At 44.0% G+C, this 13,645-nt stretch overlaps 1 protein-coding gene across 1 annotated transcript in view; it reads right to left on the bottom strand.

Moving 5' to 3' along the window:
- Positions 1-13,645, bottom strand: part of LOC138949550 (AP-3 complex subunit mu-1-like) — a 47,863-nt gene that overhangs the window by 13,008 nt on the left and 21,210 nt on the right. Inside the window, exons 8-11 of the mRNA XM_070321404.1 lie at positions 13,072-13,145; positions 7,291-7,396; positions 5,450-5,608; positions 2,709-2,759 (exon numbers count right to left, since the gene is read on the bottom strand). Of these exons, the coding sequence (XP_070177505.1) occupies positions 2,709-2,759; positions 5,450-5,608; positions 7,291-7,396; positions 13,072-13,145 (390 nt within the window). The remainder of the gene's footprint in view (positions 1-2,708; positions 2,760-5,449; positions 5,609-7,290; positions 7,397-13,071; positions 13,146-13,645) is intronic.

Below are 13,645 nucleotides of genomic sequence, written 5' to 3' on the forward strand. Positions count from 1 at the left end.
CACAACACACACAGTGTTACACACAACACACACAGTGTCACACAACACACACACAGTGTCACACACAACACACACAGTGTCACACAACACACACACAGTGTCACACACAACACACACAGTGTCAAAGACAACACACACAGTGTCACAGACAACACACACACAGTGTCACAGACAACACACACACAGTGTCACACACAACACACACAGTGTCACAGACAACACACACAGTGTCACACAAAACACACACAGTGTCAAAGACAACACACACAGTGTCACACACAACACACACACAGTGTCACAGACAACACACACAGTGTCACACACAACACACACACAGTGTCACAGACAACACACACACAGTGTCACACACAACACACACAGTGTCACAGACAACACACACAGTGTCACACAAAACACACACAGTGTCACACACAACACACACAGTGTCACACACAACACACACAGTGTCAAAGACAACACACACAGTGTCACAGACAACACACACAGTGTCACAGACAACACACACAGTGTCACACACAACACACACAGTGTCACAGACAACACACACAGTGTCACAGACAACACACACAGTGTCACAGACAACACACACAGTGTCACACACAACACACACAGTGTCACACACAACACACACACAGTGTCACAGACAACACACACACAGTGTCACACACAACACACACAGTGTCACAGACAACATGCACAGTGTCACACACAACACACACACAGTGTCACAGACAACATGCACAGTGTCACACACAACACACACACAGTGTCACAGACAACATGCACAGTGTCACACACAACACACACAGTGTCACACACAACACACACACAGTGTCACACACAACACACACAGTGTCACAGACAACACACACAGTGTCACAGACAACACACACAGTGTCACACAAAACACACACAGTGTCACAGACAACACACACACAGTGTCACACACAACACACACAGTGTCACAGACAACACACACACAGTGTCACAGACAACACACACAGTGTCACACACAACACACACAGTGTCACAGACAACACACACACAGTGTCACACACAACACACACAGTGTCACACACAACACACACAGTGTCACAGACAACACACACACAGTGTCACACACAACACACACAGTGTCACACACAACACACACAGTGTCACAGACAACACACACACAGTGTCACACACAACACACACAGTGTCACACAAAACACACACAGTGTCAAAGACAACACACACACAGTGTCACACACAACACACACAGTGTCACACACAACACACACAGTGTCACACACAACACACACAGTGTCAAAGACAACACACACAGTGTCACAGACAACACACAGAGTGTCACACACAACACACACACAGTGTCACACACAACACACACAGTGTCACACACAACACACACAGTGTCACAGACAACACACACAGTGTCACACACAACATGCACAGTGTCACACAACACACACACAGTGACAAAGACAACACACACAGTGTCACACACAACACACACAACACACACAGTGTCACAGACAACACACACAGTGTCACACACAACATGCACAGTGTCACACAACACACACAGTGTCACAGACAACACACACACAGTGTCACAGACAACACACACACAGTGTCACACACAACACACACAGTGTCACACACAACATGCACAGTGTCACACACAACACACACAGTGTCACAGACAACACACACACAGTGTCACATACATAACACACACACAACACACACAGTGTTCAACACAAGTCACTCATAGTTATTGCAGGGTTCAAACAAGGGAGGTCATTGTACATGACAAGAAACACTGGAAGATGAGATTTCATCACTCACCGTTTTTGCAGGGTTCAAACAAGGGAGGTCATTGTACATGACAAGAAACACTGGAAGATGAGATTTCATCACTCACCGTTTTTGCAGGGTTCAAACAAGGGAGGTCATTGTACATGACAAGAAACACTGGAAGATGAGATTTCATCACTCACCGTTTTTGCAGGGTTCAAACAAGGGAGGTCATTGTACATGACAAGAAACACTGCAAGATGAGATTTCATCACTCACCGTTTTTGCAGGGTTCAAACAAGGGAGGTCATTGTACATGACAAGAAACACTGGAAGATGAGATTTCATCACTCACCGTTTTTGCAGGGTTAAAACAAGGGAGGTCATTGTACATGACAACAAACACTGGAAGATGAGATTTCATCACTCACCGTTTTTGCAGGGTTCAAACAAGGGAGGTCATTGTACATGACAAGAAACACTGGAAGATGAGATTTCATCACTCACCGTTTTTGCAGGGTTCAAACAAGGGAGGTCATTGTACATGACAAGAAACACTGGAAGATGAGATTTCATCACTCACCGTTTTTGCAGGGTTCAAACAAGGGAGGTCATTGTACATGACAAGAAACACTGGAAGATGAGATTTCATCACTCACCGTTATTGCAGGGTTCAAACAAGGGAGGTCATTGTACATGACAAGAAACACTGGAAGATGAGATTTCATCACTCACCGTTTTTGCAGGGTTCAAACAAGGGAGGTCATTGTACATGACAAGAAACACTGGAAGATGAGATTTCATCACTCACCGTTATTGCAGGGTTCAAACAAGGGAGGTCATTGTACATGACAAGAAACACTGGAAGATGAGATTTCATCACTCACCGTTATTGCAGGGTTGGACTCCGGTATTCCTGCCCCAGTCTGTAGGCTAATCTGTCAAACATCAACACAATCAAATCATGTTGTAAACCAACCAAACACATTTTTTTAAATAGATGTTATTTATAGAAATAAATTTGTCAGGAATCTCAAACTTTGTGGAACAGTTGCGTTCCACTATATTAAAGGCACAGTCAGCCTCCCGTAAACCAGCACATACACTGTCAGGCTTTTACACACAGTACAAACACCCTTTCGTTTAAACACTCACTGCTTGAGATCATCCTAGGTGCCCTCCGTAAAGAGCAAGCAATTTTCAAAGAATTTCTTTTTGCGTGGCCAGCCGTATGATCAGACAATCAGGCGGCGCATTTTGGAGCTAGACCTAACTTTTAAAATCTAAATAATAAATTGACACCTTGTTACACAAACTTTCTTAAATCATAACAGATTTCTTTTTTCATCAAAAGATTAAAATCGTTCTGTAAACAATTTGAGACGGACTGGGGCTTTAAGTCAAAACAATAACAGTTAACAAAAACAAGTCGCGTGAAGCGATATAAAAACATTTAGTCAGTCGTTATCAAACTATTAAAGGCGCAGTAAGCCTCCCGTAAACCATCACAGATACGGTCAGGCTTTTACACACAGTACAAACACCCTTTCATTTAAACACTCACCGATTGAGAACATCCTAGGTGCCCTCCGAAAAGAGCGAACAATTTTCAAAGAATTTATTTTTGCGTGGTTTATTTTACCCCTGAGCCATCGTGAACCCGTGTGATCCAGTTTCCCTTTTTCACAATGTAGTCGTCAGTTAGTCATTTGAATGCGACTCGATGTGAGCTTATTTACAATAGCACGTTTTTATGCACGAAACAAACGGCTGTGGTTCACAAGAACTCTAGCGATGGCTTTTGACTGTTGAGAGGAACGGCAATATCCATAAACCGTCGTCTGCTACGACCCTTGCGTGACCCTGCTTCCGGGCTTTTCTTTTTTCAAACTTTCACAACTTCAAATTGTACTGATCTTGTCTTGATGAAAAAAGAATTCTTTTATGATTAAAGAATGTTTGTGTAACAAGCTGTCAATTTATTATTTAGATTTTAAAAGTTAGGTCCAGCGCAAAAACGCACCACGGTCCAAAAACATTTTGATAATCATCGATTCACGGCTATCGCCAGTTTACATGGATAGAATGAGACCCGAAGAGAAGTAACTCATGTTTGACCTGAGTTCAGGATGGGTCCAAAAAGTGTTCGAGACAATCTGCAAAATGAATTCTTTAAAAATTGCTCGCTCTTTACGTAGGGCACCTAGGGTGTTCCCGTTTGGTGAGCGTTCAAATGGAAGGGTGTTTGTACTGTGTGTAAAAGCCTGACAGTATCTGTGATGGTTTACGGGAGGCTTACTGTCCGGGCGTGATTTCCGGTATAATAACAGCCGTCCAGCACCAAAACGAGGCGCCATTGTTGTAGAGGACCAAGTCCACGAAAATAAATTCTTTGAAAATTTCTCACGCTCGACAGAAAGCAGCCAGGATGTTCCCGTTCAGTGAGTGTTCAAATGGAAGTATGCTTGTACTGTATGTAGACGCTCGGGGAGCTCTGTGATGGTTTACGGGAGGCTTACTGTGCCTTTAAGATCAATAACAAAACAAAAACAGCCATCGCCAAGACTGCCTTCTTATAGTCTCGGCTAACCCGAAGACTGGGGCGGGTCACGCTCGTCTCCGCGAAGCACATGCGACCGTACTACTTACTGACACTATTTCCTTCCATTCTGACCACATTTTTAAAGTAAACATGACATATCTATATATTTTTTAATTCAGCAGAAGATCAACAATACAATGCGATCATTTTTTAATCTGTAACATAAAATTAGATTTTGATGACAACTTTAATGAGCAAAATAATTAACTAATTTTTAAGCTTCCAAGCTGAAATGCAATCCCATAGTGCAGACTTTGTCGAACATTGCTTGACCAAAATGTCAATCAATTTGGTTCAAAAATTAGGGCGTTAGGGTTAGGCCTCAACTTTTACAAAAAGCCGCATATCACGTGATCAAACATATTTATCTAAAAAATCACAAAAATAGTCTGCGGATATCATACCCAGGAACTCTCATGTGAACTTTCATGAAGATCGGTCCAGTATTTTTCTCTGAATCGCTCTACACACACACACACACACACACACACACACACACACACACACACACACACACACACACACCATGACCTTGTTTTGATTCCCCATCTATGTTAAAACATTTAGTCAAAACTTGACTAAATGTAAAACCCAGCAAGCCGAGCTAATAACTAACTCCCATGTGCATATCATGCAGTGTTGATATGATATTCCTTTTCGAAAATATACACATCAAAGTTTACAATGATGCATCAATCTTCTCCATGTCCCCCCACCCCACCTCCTCCAGACACACACAGATACACACACACACACACACACAGACACACACACAGACACACATGCACACGCACGCACGCACACAGACACACACACACACACACACACACAGACACACACACACACACATGCGCACACACGCATGCACACACACACACACGCACACACACACACACACACACACAGACACACACACACACACACACACACGCACACACACACACACACCACACACACACACACACACACAGACACACGCACGCACGCACGCACGCGCACACACACACACACACACACAAAACTCACGCTGCCCTTGATGTTCGGCAGTTTGGACGTGTCAATCTTGCCCACTTCCCAGGTCATCATCTTGGACACGGGGTCAAATGAGTATTTTCCTTGGCTGGGGGTCAAGGTCACATTGAGGACAGCCTTGGGGAAGGGCACCTCCACCACCACATTCTCCACCTGGCAAAATCACATACAGGTAAACACACAGGTACACACACTGTTAACAGGCATGCACACCTGTATAATGCACTGTTTTAGTACACATAGACTGTCACATACACACAGTCAGACTTACTGACACATGTACCTGTCAAGTCTTACGTTTTTCGCGTAATTCTTACGGAATTTTGATATTTTTCAAGTCTTACGGCGTATGCCGAAGATCTTACGGTTTTTACAAAACAATTTGGTCAAATAAAAAAAAGATCGCAAAGGTTCTTCCGAGAACAAAGTAACAGCTAAAAAATCTGGCGGTAACTGATCCGGCGGAAGTACAAGGCAACGCGCATGTGCACACCTTCAGCGCGATCTGACCGAGTACTGTGCGACCATGCTTGACCACACGCGACCTCAAATTAAAGCAGTTACATGTACTATTGTTGTTGTTCTCGGTATCTTCAAGGTATTTTCTCACGTTGTGCGCAGTTTTAAGTCATACAAATGAAACTAAGGGAGTTGTGATGCATTTTCAAAGAGCTAGCGATCGAAAGAGAAAGTAGCCGGATTCCTGTCACATCCGATCATGTCGGACTTGATTTTAGAACACGCGTGACCTCAAACTAAAGCATTTACATGTAATATTTTTGTGGTTCTAGTATCTACACAGTATTTTCTCACATTGTACCAAATGTGATGCCATATAAATAAAAATAAGGGCGTTATGATGCATTTTCGAAGAGGCAGTTGGATAGGATGTTTCTCACAACCGATCATATACGACTTGTTTTTAGAACATGCGCGACCTCAAACTAAAGCATTTACATGTCATATTTGTGTTGATCTGGTATTTGTCCTTGATTGCTGAGACACATGAGTTTCTGGCTTGTAACTTGTGTGTTTTACATATTCTGTTTGGCTAAAATGTTCTCTTTTGCACATTGTGGTGGGGGTTTCCATTCATGATTGAATCACTGTGCTCAATGAATGAATGTTGTTAAAACACACTTGTCTTGTGCCTTTACTATTATGTGGTGTTTGTGTGCATTCTGGTAACATTTGTGTGAGGGGTGTCAATCACTAAATGTGTGTCTGGTTGGAAGTGTACGTGTCTTTGTACAATTTGGGCGATTCTCGGTACAATTTACATTTAAACATCATAGCTTTGCATTTCAAAATGACACGAAACAGTGAAGTTCAAAATGACACAAAACAGTGCAGTTCAGTGTTGAAAAAAGAGTGTTGGCTGATTTCTTGTGTGTGTGTGTGTGTGTGTGTGTGTGTGTGTGTGTGTGTGTGTGTGTGTGTGTGTGTGTGTGTGTGTGTGTGCGTGCGTGCGTGCGTGCGTGCGTGCATGTATTTAGTTCTTGTGGTGATCTAACGACTTCTGCAATTTTGCACGTTGTCTTATGCTTTTTGGTGCAAACTTATGGTTTTGTGAGCAAAATCTTATGGTGAGAGTCCACAAGAGCTTGACAGGTATGAACACACTCAGTCAGATTGACTGATACATACACACACAGATACACTCACACACACACACAGATACACTTACACACACACACACAAGATTTGTCTATGTTTAAGAATGTGGCCAGTTTGTCAACACACACACACACACACACACACACACACACACACACACACACACACACACACACACACACACACACACACACACACACAGTGGTTGGTCAACACACCGACTTCCCCATGGTTTGCTTGGGACACACAGTGACGTCAAAGCGACCGGAGCTTCCCTCTCTGAAGCTGATGTTGTGCTTCACGTAAAGCGGTATTGCCACCATGCTGAAACACAAGTCACACACATCACAGTCACACACATCACAGTCACACACATCACAGTCACACACACCACAGTCACACACCTCACAGTCACACACATCACAGTCACACACACCACAGTCACACACCTCACAGTCACACACATCACAGTCACACACCTCACAGTCACACACATCACAGTCACACACACACATCACAGTCACACACACCACAGTCACACACATCACAGTCACACACATCACAGTCACACACCTCACAGTCACACACATCACAGTCACACACACCACAGTCACACACCTCACAGTCACACACATCAGTCACACACACCACAGTCACACACATATCACAGTCACACACATCACAGTCACACACACCACAGTCACACACATATCACAGTCACACACCTCACAGTCACACACATCACAGTCACACACACCACAGTCACACACATCACAGTCACACACACCACAGTCACACACATCACAGTCACACACATCACAGTCACACACATCACAGTCACACACATCACAGTCACACACATCACAGTCACACACCTCACAGTCACACACACCACAGTCACACACATCACAGTCACACACATCACAGTCACACACCTCACAGTCACACACACCACAGTCACACACACCACAGTCACACACACCACAGTCACACACATCACAGTCACACACATCACAGTCACACACCTCACAGTCACACACCTCACAGTCACACACCTCACAGTCACACACCTCACAGTCACACACACCACAGTCACACACATCACAGTCACACACATCACAGTCACACACACCACAGTCACACACATCACAGTCACACACACCTCACAGTCACACACACCACAGTCACACACCTCACAGTCACACACCGCACAGTCACACACATCACAGTCACACACACCACAGTCACACACACCACAGTCACACACATCACAGTCACACACATCACAGTCACACACATCACAGTCACACACATCACAGTCACACACACCACAGTCACACACATCACAGTCACACACACCACAGTCACACACATATCACAGTCACACACATCACAGTCACACACCTCACAGTCACACACACCACAGTCACACACACCACAGTCACACACATCACAGTCACACACATCACAGTCACACACCTCACAGTCACACACCTCACAGTCACACACATCACAGTCACACACATCACAGTCACACACATCACAGTCACACACACCACAGTCACACACATCACAGTCACACACATCACAGTCACACACATCACAGTCACACACATCACAGTCACACACATCACAGTCACACACATCACAGTCACACACATCACAGTCACACACATCACAGTCACACACATCACAGTCACACACATCACAGTCACACACATCACAGTCACACACACCACAGTCACACACACCACAGTCACACACATCACAGTCACACACCTCACAGTCACACACACCAGTCACACACCTCACAGTCACACACACCACAGTCACACACATCACAGTCACACACATCACAGTCACACACATCACAGTCACACACATCACAGTCACACACATCACAGTCACACACACCACAGTCACACACACCACAGTCACATACCGCACAGTCACACACACAACAGTCACACACACCACAGTCACACACATCAGTCACACACACCACAGTCACACACATCACAGTCACACACATCACAGTCACACACATCACAGTCACACACACCACAGTCACACACACCACAGTCACACACATCACAGTCACACACCTCACAGTCACACACATCACAGTCACACACATCACAGTCACACACATCACAGTCACACACCTCACAGTCACACACCTCACAGTCACACACATCACAGTCACACACATCACAGTCACACACATCACAGTCACACACATCACAGTCACACACATCACAGTCACACACCTCACAGTCACACACATCACAGTCACACACCTCACAGTCACACACATCACAGTCACACACATCACAGTCACACACATCACAGTCACACACCTCACAGTCACACACATCACAGTCACACACATCACAGTCACACACATCACAGTCACACACATCACAGTCACACACATCACAGTCACACACATCACAGTCACACACATCACAGTCACACACACCACAGTCACACACCTCACAGTCACACACATCACAGTCACACACATCACAGTCACACACATCACAGTCACACACATCACAGTCACACACACCACAGTCACACACATCACAGTCACACACATCACAGTCACACACCTCACAGTCACACACATCACAGTCACACACATCACAGTCACACACCTCACAGTCACACACACCACAGTCACACACACCACAGTCACACACATCACAGTCACACACCTCACAGTCACACACACCACAGTCACACACATCACAGTCACACACCTCACAGTCACACACATCACAGTCACACACATCACAGTCACACACACCACAGTCACACACCTCACAGTCACACACCTCACAGTCACACACACCACAGTCACACACCTCACAGTCACACACATCACAGTCACACACACCACAGTCACACACCTCACAGTCACACACATCACAGTCACACACATCACAGTCACACACATCACAGTCACACACATCACAGTCACACACACCACAGTCACACACATCACAGTCACACACATCACAGTCACACACACCTCACAGTCACACACCTCACAGTCACACACATCACAGTCACACACCGCACAGTCACACACACCACAGTCACACACATCACAGTCACACACCGCACAGTCACACACCTCACAGTCACACACATCACAGTCACACACATCACAGTCACACACATCACAGTCACACACATCACAGTCACACACACCACAGTCACACACATCACAGTCACACACACCACAGTCACACACATCACAGTCACACACCACAGTCACACACATCACAGTCACACACACCACAGTCACACACATCACAGTCACACACATCACAGTCACACACACCGCAGTCACACACACCACAGTCACACACCTCACAGTCACACACATCACAGTCACACACACCACAGTCACACACATCACAGTCACACACACCACAGTCACACACACCACAGTCACACACATCACAGTCACACACACCACAGTCACACACATCACAGTCACACACATCACAGTCACACACATCACAGTCACACACATCACAGTCACACACATCACAGTCACACACATCACAGTCACACACATCACAGTCACACACATCACAGTCACACACATCACAGTGTGATGATACTGATGTGATGATACTGATGATAATGTGATGATACTGATGTGATGATACTGATGATAATGTGATGATACTGATGTGATGATACTGAAGTGATGATGTGATGATACTGATGTGATGATACTGATGTGATGATACTGATGTGATGATACTGGTGTGATGATACTGATGTGATGATACTGATGTGATGATACTTGTGACGATTTATTAGAACGACCTACAATTGAGGACAACCAAGACTATCGCGGGAACATTCTATCGCATTGGAGTGACCGAGATATCGCAGGGTAACATAACTCACGTCATCAATCACATATGATGTAAGCTGATTTTACGTGTGTCATTCCGAAGCAAGAAGCAGTAAAACAGATAGTGTAGAATATGATTGTTTGCTAACAAGAAAAGGAAATACAGGTAGGAAAATACAAAGGAACACCTGAAGCTTTGAAGACTTATATTGAATGGTCCATAAAGGGAAAGGCGGGAGGATTATTTCTTGGTGATAGAAAGTAGGAATTTCATAACCAACGTAAAAATAGTTCTAACCGATTGTGAGATGGAAAGGAAACATCTTCCATGTCGACAAGAACGAAGAATTTGTTTTCACTAGCTTAATTTGAAGTAAGTACACGAGATTAATTATCGTTCAAACCAAACAAGTAACAGGCATGTAGAATTCATAATTCATTGAATGTATGTAATTGACTTTCATGACAACGGACATCAACGATTCGTTTTGGGAACATAACTAGAATTTTAGTTAGTTGCTTGATATTAACACATTCTATTCTTCCAGGCTTTGGTCGCTTGTTTGTCTCGCTTGACCGCAAGACTTGCAACTCGTCGTTTTGATGACAGACGAATCGGGAGTTAACGCAACTACGTTCCAAGAAGATTCATCACTGTTTACGTGAAGAGAGTGACGTTGGAAGCGTACGAAGTCGAACATGGAATGAAAGACTAAGTGACAATTCGAGACTGCAGTAGAATTCCATCTGATACTATTTATGAAAGTAACAAAAGGCAGACAAGGTGTTTCTGCAATTTATTTAATGGTGAGCGGAGAATGTGACGGTGAACAATCCATCATACGATCTGCTACGAAGGTAATGAGAAAGATGCTGAACTTTGAGGATGATGTAAAATCCAGTGGTGAAGAGGTGGACGAGTAAGCGTGAAGGAACAGTGACCTGAACGGGAAGTGCGCCTGAGTGCTACGTCTGGAACACCGAACAACCGCATGAGAAGAAGGGGAGAACCGAACACAATGCCGAAGATGCCTGGAAGATCTTGTTAGAAGCCAGAAGCTGAATAAAAGCTGAGTCTAAATTTAGATCAATCACCAAGCATCGTTGATGATCGCTGTGTGCATGTCTGTCTTCTTATCCTTTACACCCACAATATAATATCCAATTTAGATTCTTAATAACTTTCTTTCTTTATTTGGTGTTTAACGTCGTTTTCAACCACGAAGGTTATATCGCGACGAGGGAAAGGGGGGAGATGGGATAGGGGAAAGGGGGGAGATGGGATAGAGCCACTTGTTAAGTGTTTCTTGTTCACAAAAGCACTAATCAAAAAATTGCTCCAGGGGCTTGCAACGTAGTACAATATATGACCTTACTGGGAGAATGCAAGTTTCCAGTACAAAGGACTAAACATTTCTTACATACTGCTTGACTAAAATCTTTACAAACATTGACTATATTCTATACAAGAACCACTCAACAAGGGTAAAAGGAGAAAAACAGAATCCGTTAGTCGCCTCTTACGACATGCGGGGGGCAGAGAAATAAGGATGTGGAAAAGAAGACTTTTGGTAAGTGAAACAAAGGTGATGGATCCAGTCAGGTAGAAATAAGACAACAAGAAAAGAATTGGAAAACTGCAGGGAATAGTAGGGAGAGTTTTCTTGGAAGGAAATATAGGTGAAAGGACTGGTAAGGCAGAAATAAGACAAAAGAAGAGAAGTAAAGGGGTGGGGTAGCTCTGTGGAAACACTCCCGCCGCGTGAAGGCGACCCCATGGGAGCTTCTTAATAACTGATAAGTCCAAAAGGAATGAACGTAGAAAATAAACCCTAGACAACGATAACACACATTCCTTTCAAGAAAATCGGTAACAATACTGATGTGATGATACTGATGTGATGTGATAATACTGATGTGATGATACTGATGTGATCATGTGATAATACTGAGGTAATACTGAGGGGGGGGAGGGGGGGGGGGGGGTGAACTCACTTGTTACTGCCAATGTGATATGACAAGGTGGGTGAACTCACTTGTTACTGCCAATGTGATATGACAAAGGGGGGTGTATTCACTTGTTACTGCCAATGTGATATGACAAGGTGGGTGAACTCACTTGTTGCTGCCAATGTGATATGACATCAATCGAAAATGTCCGTCTGGGGGTACAAACGACAGGATTTTTTCTGACTGAAACACACAACAGATCAAAACATTGACATTTTACATAGTTTTTTTTTCTCAAGATCACTAACCTTTCAAAGCTATTTTTTAATCAATATGCCTGTCTTCAAAAACTAACTTAAATTGAAAAAAAAAAATTGTCCCATGACACAAGTCTTGATTTTGTTCACATTATCCACATTTTACAGAGGTTAGAAATACAAAGCGTTTCATTCCCCAAACTAACAGTTAGAGTTACCTCCCATCTCTTGAAGCAGACACAGGGGTCAACACACAGTTAGAGTTACCTCCCATCTCTTGAAGCAGACACAGGGGTCAACACACAGTTAGAGTTACCTCCTATCTTCTTGAAGCAGTCACAGGGGTGAACACACAGTTAGAGTTACCTCCCATCTCTTGAAGCAGTCACAGGGGTCAACACACAGTTAGAGTTACCTCCTATCTCTTGAAGCAGACACAGGGGTCAACACACAGTTAGAGTTACCTCCCATCTCTTGAAGCAGACA

This window comes from Littorina saxatilis, linkage group LG15 (assembly GCF_037325665.1).
Source record: "Littorina saxatilis isolate snail1 linkage group LG15, US_GU_Lsax_2.0, whole genome shotgun sequence".
NCBI lineage: Eukaryota > Metazoa > Mollusca > Gastropoda > Littorinimorpha > Littorinidae > Littorina > Littorina saxatilis.